The sequence below is a fragment of the Labrus mixtus genome, chromosome 16, assembly GCF_963584025.1.
Source record: "Labrus mixtus chromosome 16, fLabMix1.1, whole genome shotgun sequence".
Lineage (NCBI taxonomy): Eukaryota > Metazoa > Chordata > Actinopteri > Labriformes > Labridae > Labrus > Labrus mixtus.
This window is the reverse complement of record NC_083627.1, coordinates 26707070-26722497: the sequence shown is the minus strand read 5'-3', so window position 1 is coordinate 26722497 and position 15428 is coordinate 26707070. Positions and strand designations below refer to the sequence as shown.

Below are 15428 nucleotides of genomic sequence, written 5' to 3'. Positions count from 1 at the left end.
TAATCAAGATGATTTGAAAAATAGGGTGAGACACACAATGGTAGTTTAAAGTTGACACATATTTTAGCACTAGAGGAAGAGAAAAGACATGTTGGCTACAATAAAACCTGGATAAACTCTTTGTAGCAGCGATTGCGGATTAGCCAGTCCAATGAACTGAATCTGAGCAAATGTCCAAAAGCAGGCAGGCTAAAGAGGATCAGGTTTACTCGTTCTTTGAAGAAACATTAACTGCATTTGAAAATTAAACCCTTTGTGAAAGGAATTGTCATGCACAGCATACTGAGTGTACTTTTTACAGGCAGAATAAAAAATATTATGAATGATATCACAGACTTAATAGAATAAAGACATATTGTATCGTAGGCTCTGTAATAGTTTACATTTATATTCTATGGGAAGTAACATGATTAACTGTTTCATTGTTTACCTTTTTATAGATTTATTGAAAGTAAAAGATGTTCCTCGACAGTTCCAACAAATATCGATACAAAGTATAACCGCCTCAATAAGTGTGTGCATGAATGTATGTGTGTTTTTGTTTCGGGATTTACCTGACAGCAAGACTCCCAGCTCCAGCAGCACTTGCCAGACGCGCACAGCGGTGGTCCGACAGCGCACGTACACACACTGCTCGCACAGCCACTGCACCAGCTCCACCCCAACATAGCTACGCCTGTTGAAATACAAACACACACTTTCAGCACTCATTTAAATACACACATTTCTTCCCTCAGCACGAGCTTGTGTTTTTATTTAATCAATATGCATTGATTATTCATTAGTTCTCAGTAAGCCTTTTTCCTTTGAAACACAGAATCCTTTCACCTGGTTCACCCCAGGATAAAATCCTCCCATATGTGTGTGTGTGTGTGTGTGCGTGTGTGTGTGTATGTGCTGTATATTGAATGAGTTTGCATGTTTTGCCAGACCATCTACGTCACACTTAGCTCGTCTTACTGCATAAACAACTTGACGGACCAATCAGGATGAGGCTTAATGGGTACTGATGAGTCAAAGTTTTTGCTTCACCGGACATATCGATTGATCCCTGCACTCAGACAGACACAAGAGACACACCAAACACATAAACCAAGTGTACCGTATGATTCTGGCTAGGTGTATCTTGTCTTTGGCCGGGTACGGTCCGTTAGAGAGGAAGGCATTCCTCACAGTCCGACCAGCACATGGGAAACTCTGCGAACAAGACTGACACACACAATGAACATCAATGAAACATATCTTTTGTACTGCTGCTTTCAAATCTGATGTGATTAAAGATCCAAACAGAAATCCAAACACTTTTGATGCAGAGAGGTGGTGTGGCTTCATGCAGCTGTCATTGACCGACTCACAAGGACAGCTCGATTTCTTTCCCCCTGAGGAATGAAACATTGACTGTGTCTACATGCTCCGCAATAATCCTGCTATTGAAGCTCGGGTGTTTAAGACCATATTTCAATTAAGCTGTTTACACAGTCTCCCAAGCTTTTTGGGTATATGGTTGGCTTTTTAAAAATGACAGCACTTTGAGTAAACATAAACGTTTATAGAAGGCAGGCCGAGTATGTGTTAGATAAATTGAGTATTTTCTGAAGCATTTAAGGCAACCCATGAATTATTTAAGCCATTAGAAAAATTGGTAAGTATGGTATTGAAGAAAGGCCATGTTTTGTTTGCATCTCATGCATGTGCAAAAAAAATGAGACACATGCAGTTGCAAAACCACATAGCTGAAACAAAACACATTACTGAAGATCATCGCATGCAAAATATATTGGACCTAGAGGCATGAGAGAAGACTGTTTTTTCCAAAGAAAGCCATACGTTCTAAATGTGTGTTGGCCTGGAGGACAGATGCACTGTGTTGAGGTTCAGAACCTTGAATGTTAACACAGGTGTGTTTGTTTTCAAGAAAAACTTAACAGCATGTATTATCGTCCTTTGCTGGAACCTGTTCTTCTATATAGCTGCTCTAAAAACTGATACATTTCACATTTTGTGGTAACATTTGGTGTGGTAAATAAGAAGGTTTACAAAGTTAAGAGAGCCAAAAGGTGGAAATCAGAACCAACCTATAATTTAAACTGCAGCTCCACCCACTGTCATCATGATCTATAGTCATCTCCATGGATTATTGCTTGATCAAGCTTTCAGCAAACAGGTCTAATCAGGTCTTAGTAAGCAGTTTTTAGACTAATACCTCCTGAAAAGAACTCAGGTTTCTAGGTAAGATGTGGGTTTGCAAAGATACAGTTAAAGGGCAAATTTTGTATTTAGTATCGACGGCTTTATGCACCAAATCTATTCAAATACAAAAAAAGTATTGAAGTACAATGTAGTGATGTATGGCACATTAAGACTTTTATTTGTGCGTGTGTGTGTGTGTGTGTGTGTGTATGTGTGTGTTTGTGTGTGCGTGTGCATGTTTGTTTGAGTAATTGGAAAAAGCCCAAGGTAATATCACCACCTATGTCATCTGTTTGAAGGCTAAACAAACACTTTCCCTCCGCAGTAAACTTGAAGGAGGACCTTTAAGCCTGCTTGCATGCTTACATGTTTGCATGCATGCGTGCGCATATGTGTGTTAGTGTGTGTGTGTGTGTGTGTGTGTGTGTGTGTGTGTGTGTGTGTGCACCTGCGTGGGCCTTACCTTGTTTACTGAAGGTCCAGTGCTCGGTCCTGGAATAGTGTCAGGCGATTGCTGTGGGGAAAAAATACACAATTTATAAGAACCAACACAAAATGACACACATAGAAAACACACAAAACAAACAAAGACTATGAGATGAGAAAGACAAGTTTTATGTTCCTAAAACATTAGTCAGGTTTTGTTTAAACCAACAGCAGCAACAATCATTTTTATTGTGTGTTTAGTTTTTCTTCTAAAGAGAACAATGACCATGCGCCCTCATTGGTTTAACAGTTACACAGATTCACTCCAAGCCTCACCAGTATGAAACCAGTTTTTTGGATTTATTAGCATTAATAAACATATATTTATTAGAATAATAATATGTCAAAAGTTAACAACATAACGCAATAAATCTCTGATATGGTTACAAAATGAGGCATGTAGTAGCCTTTGCCATGGGTGTATCACCCCCTCTGCTTCCCCTTCCATGAAATAAACTCTTAATCTCTAATGGATTATTTTGGTGCCAGAGGAGCTAGAAGACAGCTTTCCCCACTGTGGTGATACATTTGTCATAAAACAGATTAAAAATGATAGTAAGTGTTGGATCAAGTAGAGCGGAAACAGCTCTACATGCAGACATCTGTTTCAGTGTTGCTCTGTAGTGTAATACATAGAGATGTAACATAGAAACATCTCATCTTGGTAAATCTGATGCTCAAAGAACAATTGTTTTAAAGGTTTCAAAGTCCCAGTTTTGATTTGAGATAACATGTTTAAGCTTGAGCCCGAATCAGGTTCAATGAATCTTCAGAGTTAATAAAATACATCAAATGAAATATTAGGGCTGGGTCGATAAGCTTTTGTCCCCGATTTGTTTTGATCCTGATTATTGGATACTGATTAGATTTTTTCTGAAGCATTGTGACACAACAAGTATTGCAATTTGATAGTATCAATTATTGCTATTTTCCCTCTTTTTAAACAAAAACAAATGTCAAATCATACAAGAGGACAGAGAGTTGAGTAATATTTCCAAAAGTAATGCACATCACATCAGTCAGTCTCATCAGTCTAAATATCCCTGGTTTGCAGTTATTTCTAAAGATCACAAATATAACATTGTTATGACTGTGTTGAATGAAAGAATGAAGGAATGAATGGAGCCCATCAGCCAGCCCATCACTTATGGATACAATTATAAAGTTAACAATTTAACCCAAAATAACACAATAAATACCTGATACAAAAAGAAAGAGAGCAAGAGGAGCGAGAGCAAGAGAGACAGAAAGAGAGAGAGAGACTGCTTTCAAATATTCCCCTGTTCATTCATCTCTGATAGCATGTTACTGTGCAGAAGTTATTTTTCCTTCTGGTCCAGCCTTCATAATTAAATATTGTGAATATGTGGTGATCAAAAAGCTATTTCATTTTATCCCTATCCTGGAACATGCCTCACACTGTATGAGGAACCCCGGGCCCCTAAGGTCGTCAGGGGCCGGCCTCCTCAGTGTACCCAGAATAAGAACACAGCAGGCTGAGGCAGCTTTTGGTTTCCATGCCCCCCTCCTCTGGAACAAACTGCCAGAGTTTCTGAGGTGTGCTGCAACAGTGGAATAATTTAAATCAGGGCTCAAACATTTCTGTTCAATGTGGCTTTTGAGTAAACCACCATGTCTGTTATTAGAGACAACTTACCTGCTTTACTTTGTTTTACTTACAAAGTAAGTACATAAACACTGTTTCTTAGAAATAACTTTTTACTGTTTTCTTTTCATTAATAACTTTCTTCATTTTCTTTTTACCTACTATTTTTATCTCACCTTTTATTGCTTTCTTGGACTTTTTTTTAAATTATTTCTATCATTATCTTATGAACGGTTTGAAGCACTTTGAATTGCCTGGTGTCTTAAAGGCGCTATGTAAATAAACTTGCCTTGTCTATGTGTGTTGGTACTTTGTCAAAGACCATTTTTCTTAGGTCTTCATAAAAGGGACCGTAGTGGAAGTAGAAGTGTGAAAGTCCCTTAGCTGTATTGAGGATTCACCCTGCTGTTCTTCAGTATATGTTTAATTCTTTGAGGAAAGATGTCAACATGAACTCAGCAAAATAAAAACAGAAGTATGTATGATTACAATCGATAACACTATTATAATGCTATAGAATTGTCTGCCTTCATCGATGACAGAATTTCCTGCAAAAAGAGTACAACTGGTCTGTAAACTAACTCTCTAAGAGAGATCAAATTGGTACAAATGAAAATGCACATAACCAACAGTGGGAGGTAGGTGTAGATGAAGAAAAATAAAGAGTTGGAGGCTTAACAAATCACAACAGTCTATGAATACATGTCAGGGGATGTGAGCATAACAGATGGAGAGGGAGAGAGATGAGGAGGTGAGACGGAGACAGAGAACATTTTAATTGTAATCATGAGAGAGAAAATGTGAGCAAGACAAACAGAGAGGGGGAGAGGAATACATGACTGTGACCTGTGATTGGATGAACAGCAGCGTGGCTGATCCCAAGCAAACACAAAAGCAAGTCTGCATATGCAGAGATGCTTAATCCTTAGCTTATGAATGTATCACACAGGAACTACTTTTCATAAAAGAAACTGCAAGATTGCTGGGAAATACCCCATTTTTCTGTCTTGTAAGGTGGTGATTTAGCTCAGTTTAGCATAATCATTGGAAACAGGGTGAAATTGTCAGCTTGGTTTGGTTCAAATGGGAACAATATTCTCCTACCAGAGAGTCTCAAGCTCACTTATGAACACAAACTTTTTCAATTTGCAAAAAAACAAACAAAAAAAACATAGCGTCTGTGGTTTAGAGGTTCTTATTTAGGTGAAGTGACTTCATTATGAAGATCCACTTCTAATTATACTGCTGCTGACTTGGTTCCAACTGCAGCATCTGTTTCTTTCTTTAAATGTTTTTACTGGACTGTTGATACAATTTTAAAATGAGCAGTTATACGGGGGAGGGGCAGTTCTTATTTCATTGTAGTTGGATGATATTTTACAAAACTTATTAAGACTGCAACCTTTTTCTTAAGTTGTCACAATTTGAACAAGTTAAAGCACAAATAGTACTTGGTAAGGTTCAGGAAAATATGATCGATTTGGTTTACATTAAGGTTGCATTTTGGTTTCACATTTGGTCACTTGTCCTCTTGGGAGAACAGCCTTGTAGGAACTGTCCTGAACATTGCCGAAAGCATCTCCTGCTACATCCAAAAACAAAACCCACAGACATCAGATCAAATACTGTGTCCCCATCAGACACGATATTCATGTCCCAGGTTTTCCAGTTTTACTTGAGCTTTCTCTCTGCTAGTTTAACCTTAAACCAAACCAAACAGTTCGGCTAAGCTAGCATTAAAATATAATAATTTTCTAAAATGCTGAACAATTTTGTTAGCTCCATGTGAAAGGTCATCCTGACCTTGCCGCACTAATAGGTCAATCAAATCATAAGTAATATCGATAACAGCTAGCGGCAGGAGAAGAAGAATTCCCTAACAGAAAGAATAATACACGGAGCAAAGAAATGATAACTGCAGACAACCTGGAGGAGATAAAAAGATCTCTACACTTAATTTGACAAAGTTAATTTCGCAGCAGGAAAGACCGAACGTCTTGATGGAGGAAGTGAAAACACTGAAAACCATGTTGACAGAGAAGGACAGAAAGGTATATGTGCTGGAGCAGAGGGTGGATGAACTGGAGCAATATTCAAGAAGAGATGATGTGGTGTCAACAGGACTGGAAACTCGACACCGGACCTACGCCCGAGCTACGGCAAACTTGGATATTGTGTTGAATAATGTGTTTTGTTAATTAATATATGTGAAAGAGGGACAGATTATATAAGATTATTTCTGCTCCCTTTCATTCAAGATTTCAGATTGTATGTTTGTATTGACTTGTATGGTTTGGTTGATGAATGAATTAAACTTACAAATAAATAAATATTAAAAACCAAGTTTCAAGGTTTCTGTTTTTTTAATAATAAAAGTGTTATACATCAAAAATAAGTTGCAAAGTGACAGTAAACTAAACATCTTTGGTTTTTTTTATTGTAATTTAAAAAAAACAAGCAAATGTTTGGAGGCCCTATTGAGGATCGCTTGCTCATAATTCTCATGATATATAACAATCTATTGTCTAATCAAGAAAGTGTTCTGCACCAGATGCATTAGAAATGAGAGATCACAGAGAACGCTTGCGGTCACTGAAAGTTCAAAAAGCACAGCTGTTCCCCTCTCACAATAAATCCCGAGGCTGGACTTCTAGATATACCCACACTGGAAAACAATTTAAAAAGAGCTCAGTCTCTGACTTAGAAAAGTGCCAGCTCAGTATGAACAATAGATATCAGTAAAAAGCGGGTGTTTTTTCTGTGTTTGTGTGAGTGTTTGAAGACATGCAATGTTTGGATTGGGGGTTAAGTAGAGCACACCAGCCAGCCACAAGACTAAATAAATTGCTTCTGACTCTTACTATCTCTGTCTTTCTCTGCTTTGTTTCGGTAGCTCTATCTTATCTCTCTATCTCTTTGTCTCACTATATACTGTCTGGTGAATACAGATCTCTCAGGAGGTCTTTGTTTCTTCACCGCCATCTACCATCTCTTTTCACTCACACACTAAAGACACACCAGTGTTAGAGGTGTTTCATTCACAAGACAAGAGATTAGTCTGCCGGACGTGTTTCTCAAAAACACACTCTCCTCCATCACAGGCCCCATCGCTGTTGTGACACCGGAGGCCAAAAGAGAGAGAAAGAAGAGAGGAGAGGATGAATGAGTAGGAATGAGAGCTATAAAGAGGGAGAACATGCTGACACGCTTATTTGTGTGATGACTTCAAAGTGTGTATACAGAGGGAGAGAGAGGGAGGGAGCAGCAGAGAGCGAGGTCATTATCTGCAAGAAATGGATTACTCTCAGATTAGATTGCTGAGCACAGTGACGAGCTGTAGCACGGTATGCTTGGCAAGCCTGCAAGCCCACACACACACACACACACACACACACACACACACACACACACACACACACACACACACACACACACACACACACACACACACACACACACACACACACACACACACACACACACACACACACACACACACACACACACACACACACACACACACACACACACACACACACACACACACACACACACACACACACACACACACACACACACACACACACACACACACACACACACACACACACACACACACACACACACACACACACACACACACACACACACACACACACACACACAAAAGCAACAGCCCACACCTAACTGCCAGCACACTTGACCTTTGATTTACAAACACTCAGGGTCGGTCTACAAAAGAAAGGTATAAAAATGTACCTGCTCATGATCTGAAATGTGATTGTTTCTTAGTCTTTGGTTGTAATAAACTAAAAACCTTGGAATTGGGGCGCTCTATTTTAATGTCAACTGGGATTAATGGAAATATTTACATATTACTTTATTTTCTGGCATTTCATAATCCACACTTTAAGTAAATAATTAAGTTACTTCTCTGGAGAGTAATTGTAAGCGTTTGCATCTCAAAACAACATCTTTGACAGATATAACAAGTAACATTTTTCACCATTAAATATCTAAAAAGTAACCAGAACTACAGCTTTTTTTGTTGAGTTGTGTTCATGCATTATTCCAACAACAACAGAGGATATTTCAAGGAAGAAGAAAAGAATCCGCCTCTCTTTGAGATATCTATCATCAGAAATTCAAGAACTCTGCATAAACAACTAATTATCCCTCATATTATACACAAACCTATAAAAACTACAATAATCCCAGGGCGCCAGATTGCCTATAGTGGTTATTTTGCACACGCCCCATGCCCGGAGTCTACAGTCGGTGTGACTACGACCTCTGCTGCATGTCACTCCCTCTCTCTCCACCAAACGTTTCCTGTCTATCTTCAACTGTCCTCTCCAATGAAGGCAAAAATGGCCCAAAAATATGAAAATAAATAAAAAATACCATGATCCCACGTCATCAAATCCATCTTTCACTATGTTTTTATGTAGAACCTCTAAAGGCAAAAATTAACTTCTGTGATTTTGGTCTTTGTAGGACAAGTATTGCATCACGTGTCCAATTAAAAAAAATATTTCTTATTCATACTGTATTAAAGTCCCTTAATTGTTTGAAAAAATAAAAACGTGCTGATTCATTTAAATTTTTTCCTTCAGTATCTGACTGTGATTACACTTGCATTACTGTGCATATTTTATTTGTGTATGCATTTAGTATAATTAAGTTGTTAAAAATAACTGGAATGATAAGGATGATAATCTCACTATGCTAAGACTTCCAGACAAATACAGCGTTTTTGTGATAGCATGTGGAAACATTTATGCTGTGTGCAAGTGTGAGTCGAGTCTCTCTCTCTCCTCCGCTCTTGCCCTTTCATCTTTCTTATCTCAATGTATAATGTAGTTATGGATGTGAAAGATTTCTGGCAGACATACAAATACACAACATAAACCACTCTTTTGCTGCATAATGATGCAGAAATGAGATAATCTTGGGGAGAATATCATCAACTTTCCTCTTGTGCTGTGATCATAAATTCTGAAAGCTTATAGTACGAGTGTGATAATCTCATTCACAGCCTTAATTACAGTATGTGTTTTGAGAAGCGCACATTTCTATGGTATTGTGGGTTTGTGTTCAACTTTTCATCCAAAAAAAGCCTCCACTCAACAACTAGTGGTCACACAAAGTGTAATTTTTCATCAAATGCATCCAAATGTCTTATTTTAAACTATATAATCTGGTAACGTGGTGCAGCTGCAATACAATTTGTCTTCCATAAACACATCAGACAAAAAAACAACAAAAACATCATAATCCCCAAACAGAACACCATAATTAAATAGAGGCTCTTCAAAATTCAGCTGTTTTTCAAGATGATTTATGCAAAAAAATATACCTCTGCATGTCTACACTTTTTCTACAATCAACATTCATGACTTCCTTTACTTGCATTAAGAAAGCAAACAGTCAGGGCGCTTGAAGTTGTGTCACACGCCACATGTACACTGGCTTTTATCCTCGAAGCAGGTGGCCAAGGTTCAACTACTTTACAGCATGTACTTCCCAAATTGCTCATCCTCACCATCACTCACAATGTTCTGCACTAGTGTACATAGGGTGATCACAAATATAGTCTCTACACCAATGCCTCTGCATCAACTAAAGCCAGGCTTACACTGTATGAAGTAAATCGTTAAGCACACCAGCGCTTACACTGTACTTTCCAATTGTTGTAAGATATCATTCTTACTCTTACATCATATGTCCAAATTCTCAATCATCAGAAAGTCATCTGACTGGTCTGGATGGTGGATCAGGCCATGATCAGCAATCATGCCCCCCTGTCCACTGACTGCAGGCTTAAGCAAAATACCATGGAGTTTTTGCCTTTTTCCCTCACCGATGAAACAGGTCACAGTTGATCAGTTGACAGGTCTAAACATGACCGATAAAAAATGTATCATTCATCATTGTGTTAAATAAATGAACTGCAACTGAATCTCTGTGCAGATTCTCAGTAAAAAGAAGGCAGCATTTAAGAAGTGCGTGGAGGCACAGTGGAGATCAAACAATGCTTTGACTTTTCACCATTTCATCTCACCATGTCTTTATTTATCATGCAGGTATCAGCTTGTAGTTGATAACATCAAACAGACAATCAGAAAGTTAAAGTATCAGCCTGCTGTTGTTTGTAGTTTAGCCAAACAAGCTTAGTTTAAAAAGCACGGTATTGGTTCAAAAACTGAAGATATAGTTGCTAAATGTAAAAAACCTGTTTTATTTTATGTGACTCACTCACCGTGATCTGCAGGAGCTTCTAGTGCGCAGACGCACACAAATGAATAGTGTGCATATTTTACATTTTCAACATTGTCAAAACTCATAACAGAAAAATATATTGATTTTGTAATTTACAGAAAACTTGTTACTGAAATATTTCTGTTCAGTGTATGTAAAGCTGATGTCTCTAATGGAGGGTAACAAATACTCATTATGAAATGATGAAGCTTTTCATATTTTCATATTACAGATGGTTTATATCTATTTAAATCTCGTCTTTTTTTTGATGATCCTTAAAATTATCCAATGCGTGACAAAAATCTGCGATCTGATCTGAACCCTGAGAGCTGGGATCCGTTATACTCACGAGTATCATTACAAATGTTTTAGCATATACCAATATGTTCCACTCCACTTTCTGTATGGATTAGTGCATGACTGACAAATAAGAATCCTTCCAGGCTGTACTTCACTGAGCTGTGGTCATCTATGGAGAGGAGAAAATAAAACTATAGATGTACCCATCCTCAGTGTACAAATCACCTTTGCAAGTGTAATGGCATTAGTGTAATTCTCTTGTCATATCACTGCCAATAAAGGACTTATAATTGAATACCAGAGCAAGTCACAACAGAGATTAGGACAGGATTCAAAGGTGAGGCTACAAAAAGCTGGCATCAAATGTGACCCATGGCTTTGTGCAAATCAACAGTTCAATTCACTTCATCAGCTGTCAAATATTAAAGAATCAGGAGGATGTTCAAAAAATCTGTGCCCGAAATGTTGCATCTATGTGAAACAACAAAAGAAGATCAAAGGTGCAGTGCAGAAGTGTCCACCACAGGAAACAATGCTGTGATGTCACCGTTTTATTTTTGACTGCAATAAAAAAAAGCCGTAAATGCTGCGTTATCTTTTGCACATATAAAACAAGTGTGCTGCTGTTTAAGTGTGTGAGTGCCCGGCTAATCAAAGCCAACTGCCAGAGTGCAGAAAGAACCAGTCTGGACAGAACAGCCATACCTTTACACTAGTTACCCACGCCTCATCAAAACTCACCCACACATGCACACACAGTTAGATCAGACAGGAGAAGAAAAACACAACATTTTCTACTTCCGCTTAAAATTCAAATCTTTTCCTTCCCTAGTTTCAATCACAGAGAACAAAAACATGTAGACACTGATGCAACAGGCTAACAGGCTGCCATTGAAGTGATCCTATTTCTTACAGGAGTCCTTTTTTTACCTTTTTGTTCTAAAATTGATAGAAGATTTAGGCTACTTCTGGGTTGTTTTATGGAAAGAGAAGGTAGTAATAATAATCAGAAAAATAACAGGAACACTAAGCAAACGTAAAGCATAAGCCCTTTGAACATCACAAGAAATAACAAGATGTACCAGGACATAAAACATTCACCTCCTCTTTTCCACAGAAGCTTAACACGACAAATGCTGCATATCTTTATCCCATTTGGCATTTGGTCCTGGTACTCACTCTCGGGAATCAGGGACACGTTTTCTCCTGACTGTCACTGATGATGAAGATGAGTGGAGTGGACACTTTGAACAGAAATTTGGCCTGTCAGGTGTTTTCGTTCCACATCAGGGCACATTGAGTCACACACATTTACTGCTTAGTAGACACATCACGACAAGAAAGAACAAGGGGACCCATGAGAAGAGTTTTAGAGGATTGGGCTACAAATTTGTCCCATTTGGACTGGGAATGAAAGCAGGCTTCAGAGAGGCTAGTTCATGCAAAACAGACTAGCTTAAGCAAAATCAAACAAATAATTAGTAAATTAAAAGAGATACGCCTAATTTACTTTCATGTTGTTGTAAAAGTTGCAGTTTCCGCACCTTGGTCAAATTTGAGTTTTTGCTGCAACCCATAATTTTATATAATTTCACTTAACCCTTTGAGGGTTAAGGTTGGTTAGATAAAAAAAAAAGAAAAGACATACCTTGAGCTTCCAGTACAGCAAGCAATGACAGTTTGCATCGATGTTACATTTTTATTTGTAGCCTAACTGAAAAACATGTGAAAATACAGTGTAGGCGCATAGCTGCAAATGTAGGCCTAGCCTATAAATATGTAAAGGTGTGTATTTCTTAGTGTATGCTTGGGGTAGAGGTGTTGGTGTGTGAAGTGAATCTCTTGGTTACGGTAGTGTTGCCTTGACGACCGGAGTGTGAAGGTATGATGATGTCCAACAGCAATTGGTTATTTTTGATGTATCACGCACACATGTACACGTTAACACATACACACTGCCTCTGCGACAGTAATGTTTGTGTCAAAATGCAAACACCTGAGTCGTGACAGGGTTATGAAACAGCCCCGCGGCAAAGAGAAACGTTGTCGTGAAAACTGATGGTTAATAAAACAGTCAGTCATTGATAACCTCAAACATATAAAAACCAGGAAGGAAGGACGGACAGTCGGTCCGCGGTCTGTTTGAAGTACTCACGCTCTTCTTCCGCAGGTGCAGCCCGTGCTTCAGTAGTCCTGGCAGATCCCGGATTTTATGTTTGAGCTGAGCCTGGTCTCGTGCACTCCGGTTCCATCGCAAACCCGCGAGCAAGCCGTCCTCTGCGGGCTCGGACTCGTCCATGGTTCGTCTCCCGACTTTTCCTGTCTTTCCTCGAGCTTCCGCCTGCGTGCGCTCGAGCTTGGGGTACCTCAACACTGGATCCTCACAATGAGGCGCACCGCCGCCCGCGCCCGTACGCCATTTCCCCCCGCCACGCGCTTACACTCAACGACCTGCATCTGCAACCAAACCGCGCGCGGCGTTAACGACCTATGTGTTCCGCAGCACGCGACGCTGCTGCTGCTGCTGCTGCTGCTGCTGCTGCTGCTGCTGCTGCTGCTGCTCCACCCAATGGCTCGCGCGTCCTACTCCTCCATACTGCCAGGTTGATGTGTGGGGGTGTGAATGGAGAGGAGGGGGGGTTGTCACAGGTGCACAAAAACATTGCATCACTTCCACCTTCATTCCACTGTTGCGTCGGTGCAGTTAACATTTAAGTAGCCTATCATTTTAAGTGTAGTTACATCATAAGTTGTAGGCTTAATTAAACACAATAGCCTACTAAATACTAGTCGAGAGGGAAGTAGTATAAAAGGAGCTAATGGATGCTCAGGATGACGACGTCATCATATTACCTGGCTCAAATTTCCATAGGTAAACAAAGAGCAGCCACAGAGTGTATGTCCCTGTGTGGCAGGGTGTGTGTGTGATACCTGGCAAAGCATTTTCTTTCAGGTTTTGGAGCTCGGCTTTGTTCTTAGTTTGTGAGAAGACTGTCCGGTTTAACCTGAGGGCAGAAGACAGGTGAGCTGAAACACGAGAGGCTGCCCCATCCTCCATGCTGTCTGTGGGTTGTTAAAGATGAGACACCATGTCTGTCATGTGGTTCCAAACTCTATAAATGTACATAATAAATCTCATCAGACAAATTGCTTTTAAAGGACGATCTTTCTTTTGTTTTATCTTTTTTGTTGCTGTAGTGTACTGTATGTTTAAACCTCTTTGTTCCATTTTAAGATGCTAATTTAGCAGCGATTCAGACCTACAGTATGCCCATCTTGGTGTACTATAGCCTTTTGTCATTCAAAAAGGAGAAACTGCAAGTAACACTGCAGCTTCTTTACCGTTTTGATACAGTGAGGTAGGTTTGTTTGTTATTCACTTTAAAAGATTTGGAAGCAGACTATTCAATGTTAGCTTGTCTTCTGTAGGCGGCTACTGACAGAAAGTTCTTTTTTGACTCATAGTTCTCTTTTAGTGTAAAGGATATTGTTTGTGAATTGTACTTTGTCTCCCTTTGTGTCTGTTTGTAACTTTGTGTTTTTGCTGCTGACTTTCCTGACCAGGTCTCCCTTAAAAAAGATTTGTAATCTCAGTAGGACCAACCTGTCTACACAAAGGTCAAATACAAATGAAATACAAATAACAAAACTCAGTGGGTGTTCATGTTTTTTCTTCTAATTCAGACCCAATAGGACCACTATGATAAAATGTTTTTTTAAATAAACAATTTGAATATCCTTCTTTCATACTGATTTCAGGCCATTTTATGTCAAAGAGCACTTAAGAGTTAATTTTTTAAAGAAAAAAACTGTATCCAGCCACCCCAACATGCATTGATTTTGAATTTGCATGGTTTAATTAATAGCCCCCTTTCCCACTGAAGACCATTCTTTAATAAAAGTAATCTCTGTTCCTCGGGTATTTCCAGAAAACCCTTTCAGGAAATAAATGATGTATTTTTCAGTGATCATACCATATTGAAACAGTGACTTGGATCTGTAACTTCAATGTGATGTTAGCCAACAAGAGGCACAAACTGGGGATGGGAGCAGCACTGTAACTTACACAAGTTTGCAGCCGATATGTATCTTAAATATTTTAAATCGCATTATTATAGAAATTAAAACCGTTTTATTTTTATAATTTAACTTCAAGGATGTTTCAACATAAGACCACTACCCTTGTTCTATAATAAGATGTTATTATTTAGAGAACTTGGATGGTTAAAAAGGATCCATGCCTGGGAAGTTGGTGAAACTGCATTCAATTTAATTGAAGATTTCAAGTGGGTGTGATCCGAAAAAGAATTAATTTGAATTTGTTTGATCCGAGAGAATCTGAAGCTGATACTCGAGAGGACATCAGTCTGAGAAGGGTTCAGCTTGAGTGCAGTGGGTTCAGTTTTATAACTCAGATGTCGAGTCTGCTTTCCTGATAGGACTTGTAATCTGGGATAATAGGCCCCTTTCAGGGACCCAGATTATGCCAACACCATCGCTGTCAGAGGTAATGGCCCTGCTAGCTGTGCGCTACATTTCATCTATTAACATGTTGAACTCAAATGTGGTGGAGCTGAATCAAGAC

At 39.0% G+C, this 15428-nt stretch overlaps 1 protein-coding gene across 1 annotated transcript in view; it reads right to left on the bottom strand.

Moving 5' to 3' along the window:
* The window catches only part of rapgef5a (Rap guanine nucleotide exchange factor (GEF) 5a), a 47897-nt gene extending 34549 nt beyond the window's left edge, over positions 1–13348 (bottom strand). The window contains exons 1-4 of the mRNA XM_061059376.1: positions 12999–13348; positions 2654–2704; positions 1103–1209; positions 555–676 (exon numbers count right to left, since the gene is read on the bottom strand). Coding sequence (XP_060915359.1) covers positions 555–676; positions 1103–1209; positions 2654–2704; positions 12999–13142 — 424 coding nt within the window. The 5' untranslated portion in view covers positions 13143–13348. The remainder of the gene's footprint in view (positions 1–554; positions 677–1102; positions 1210–2653; positions 2705–12998) is intronic.
* Positions 13349–15428: the final 2080 nt, after the last annotated feature.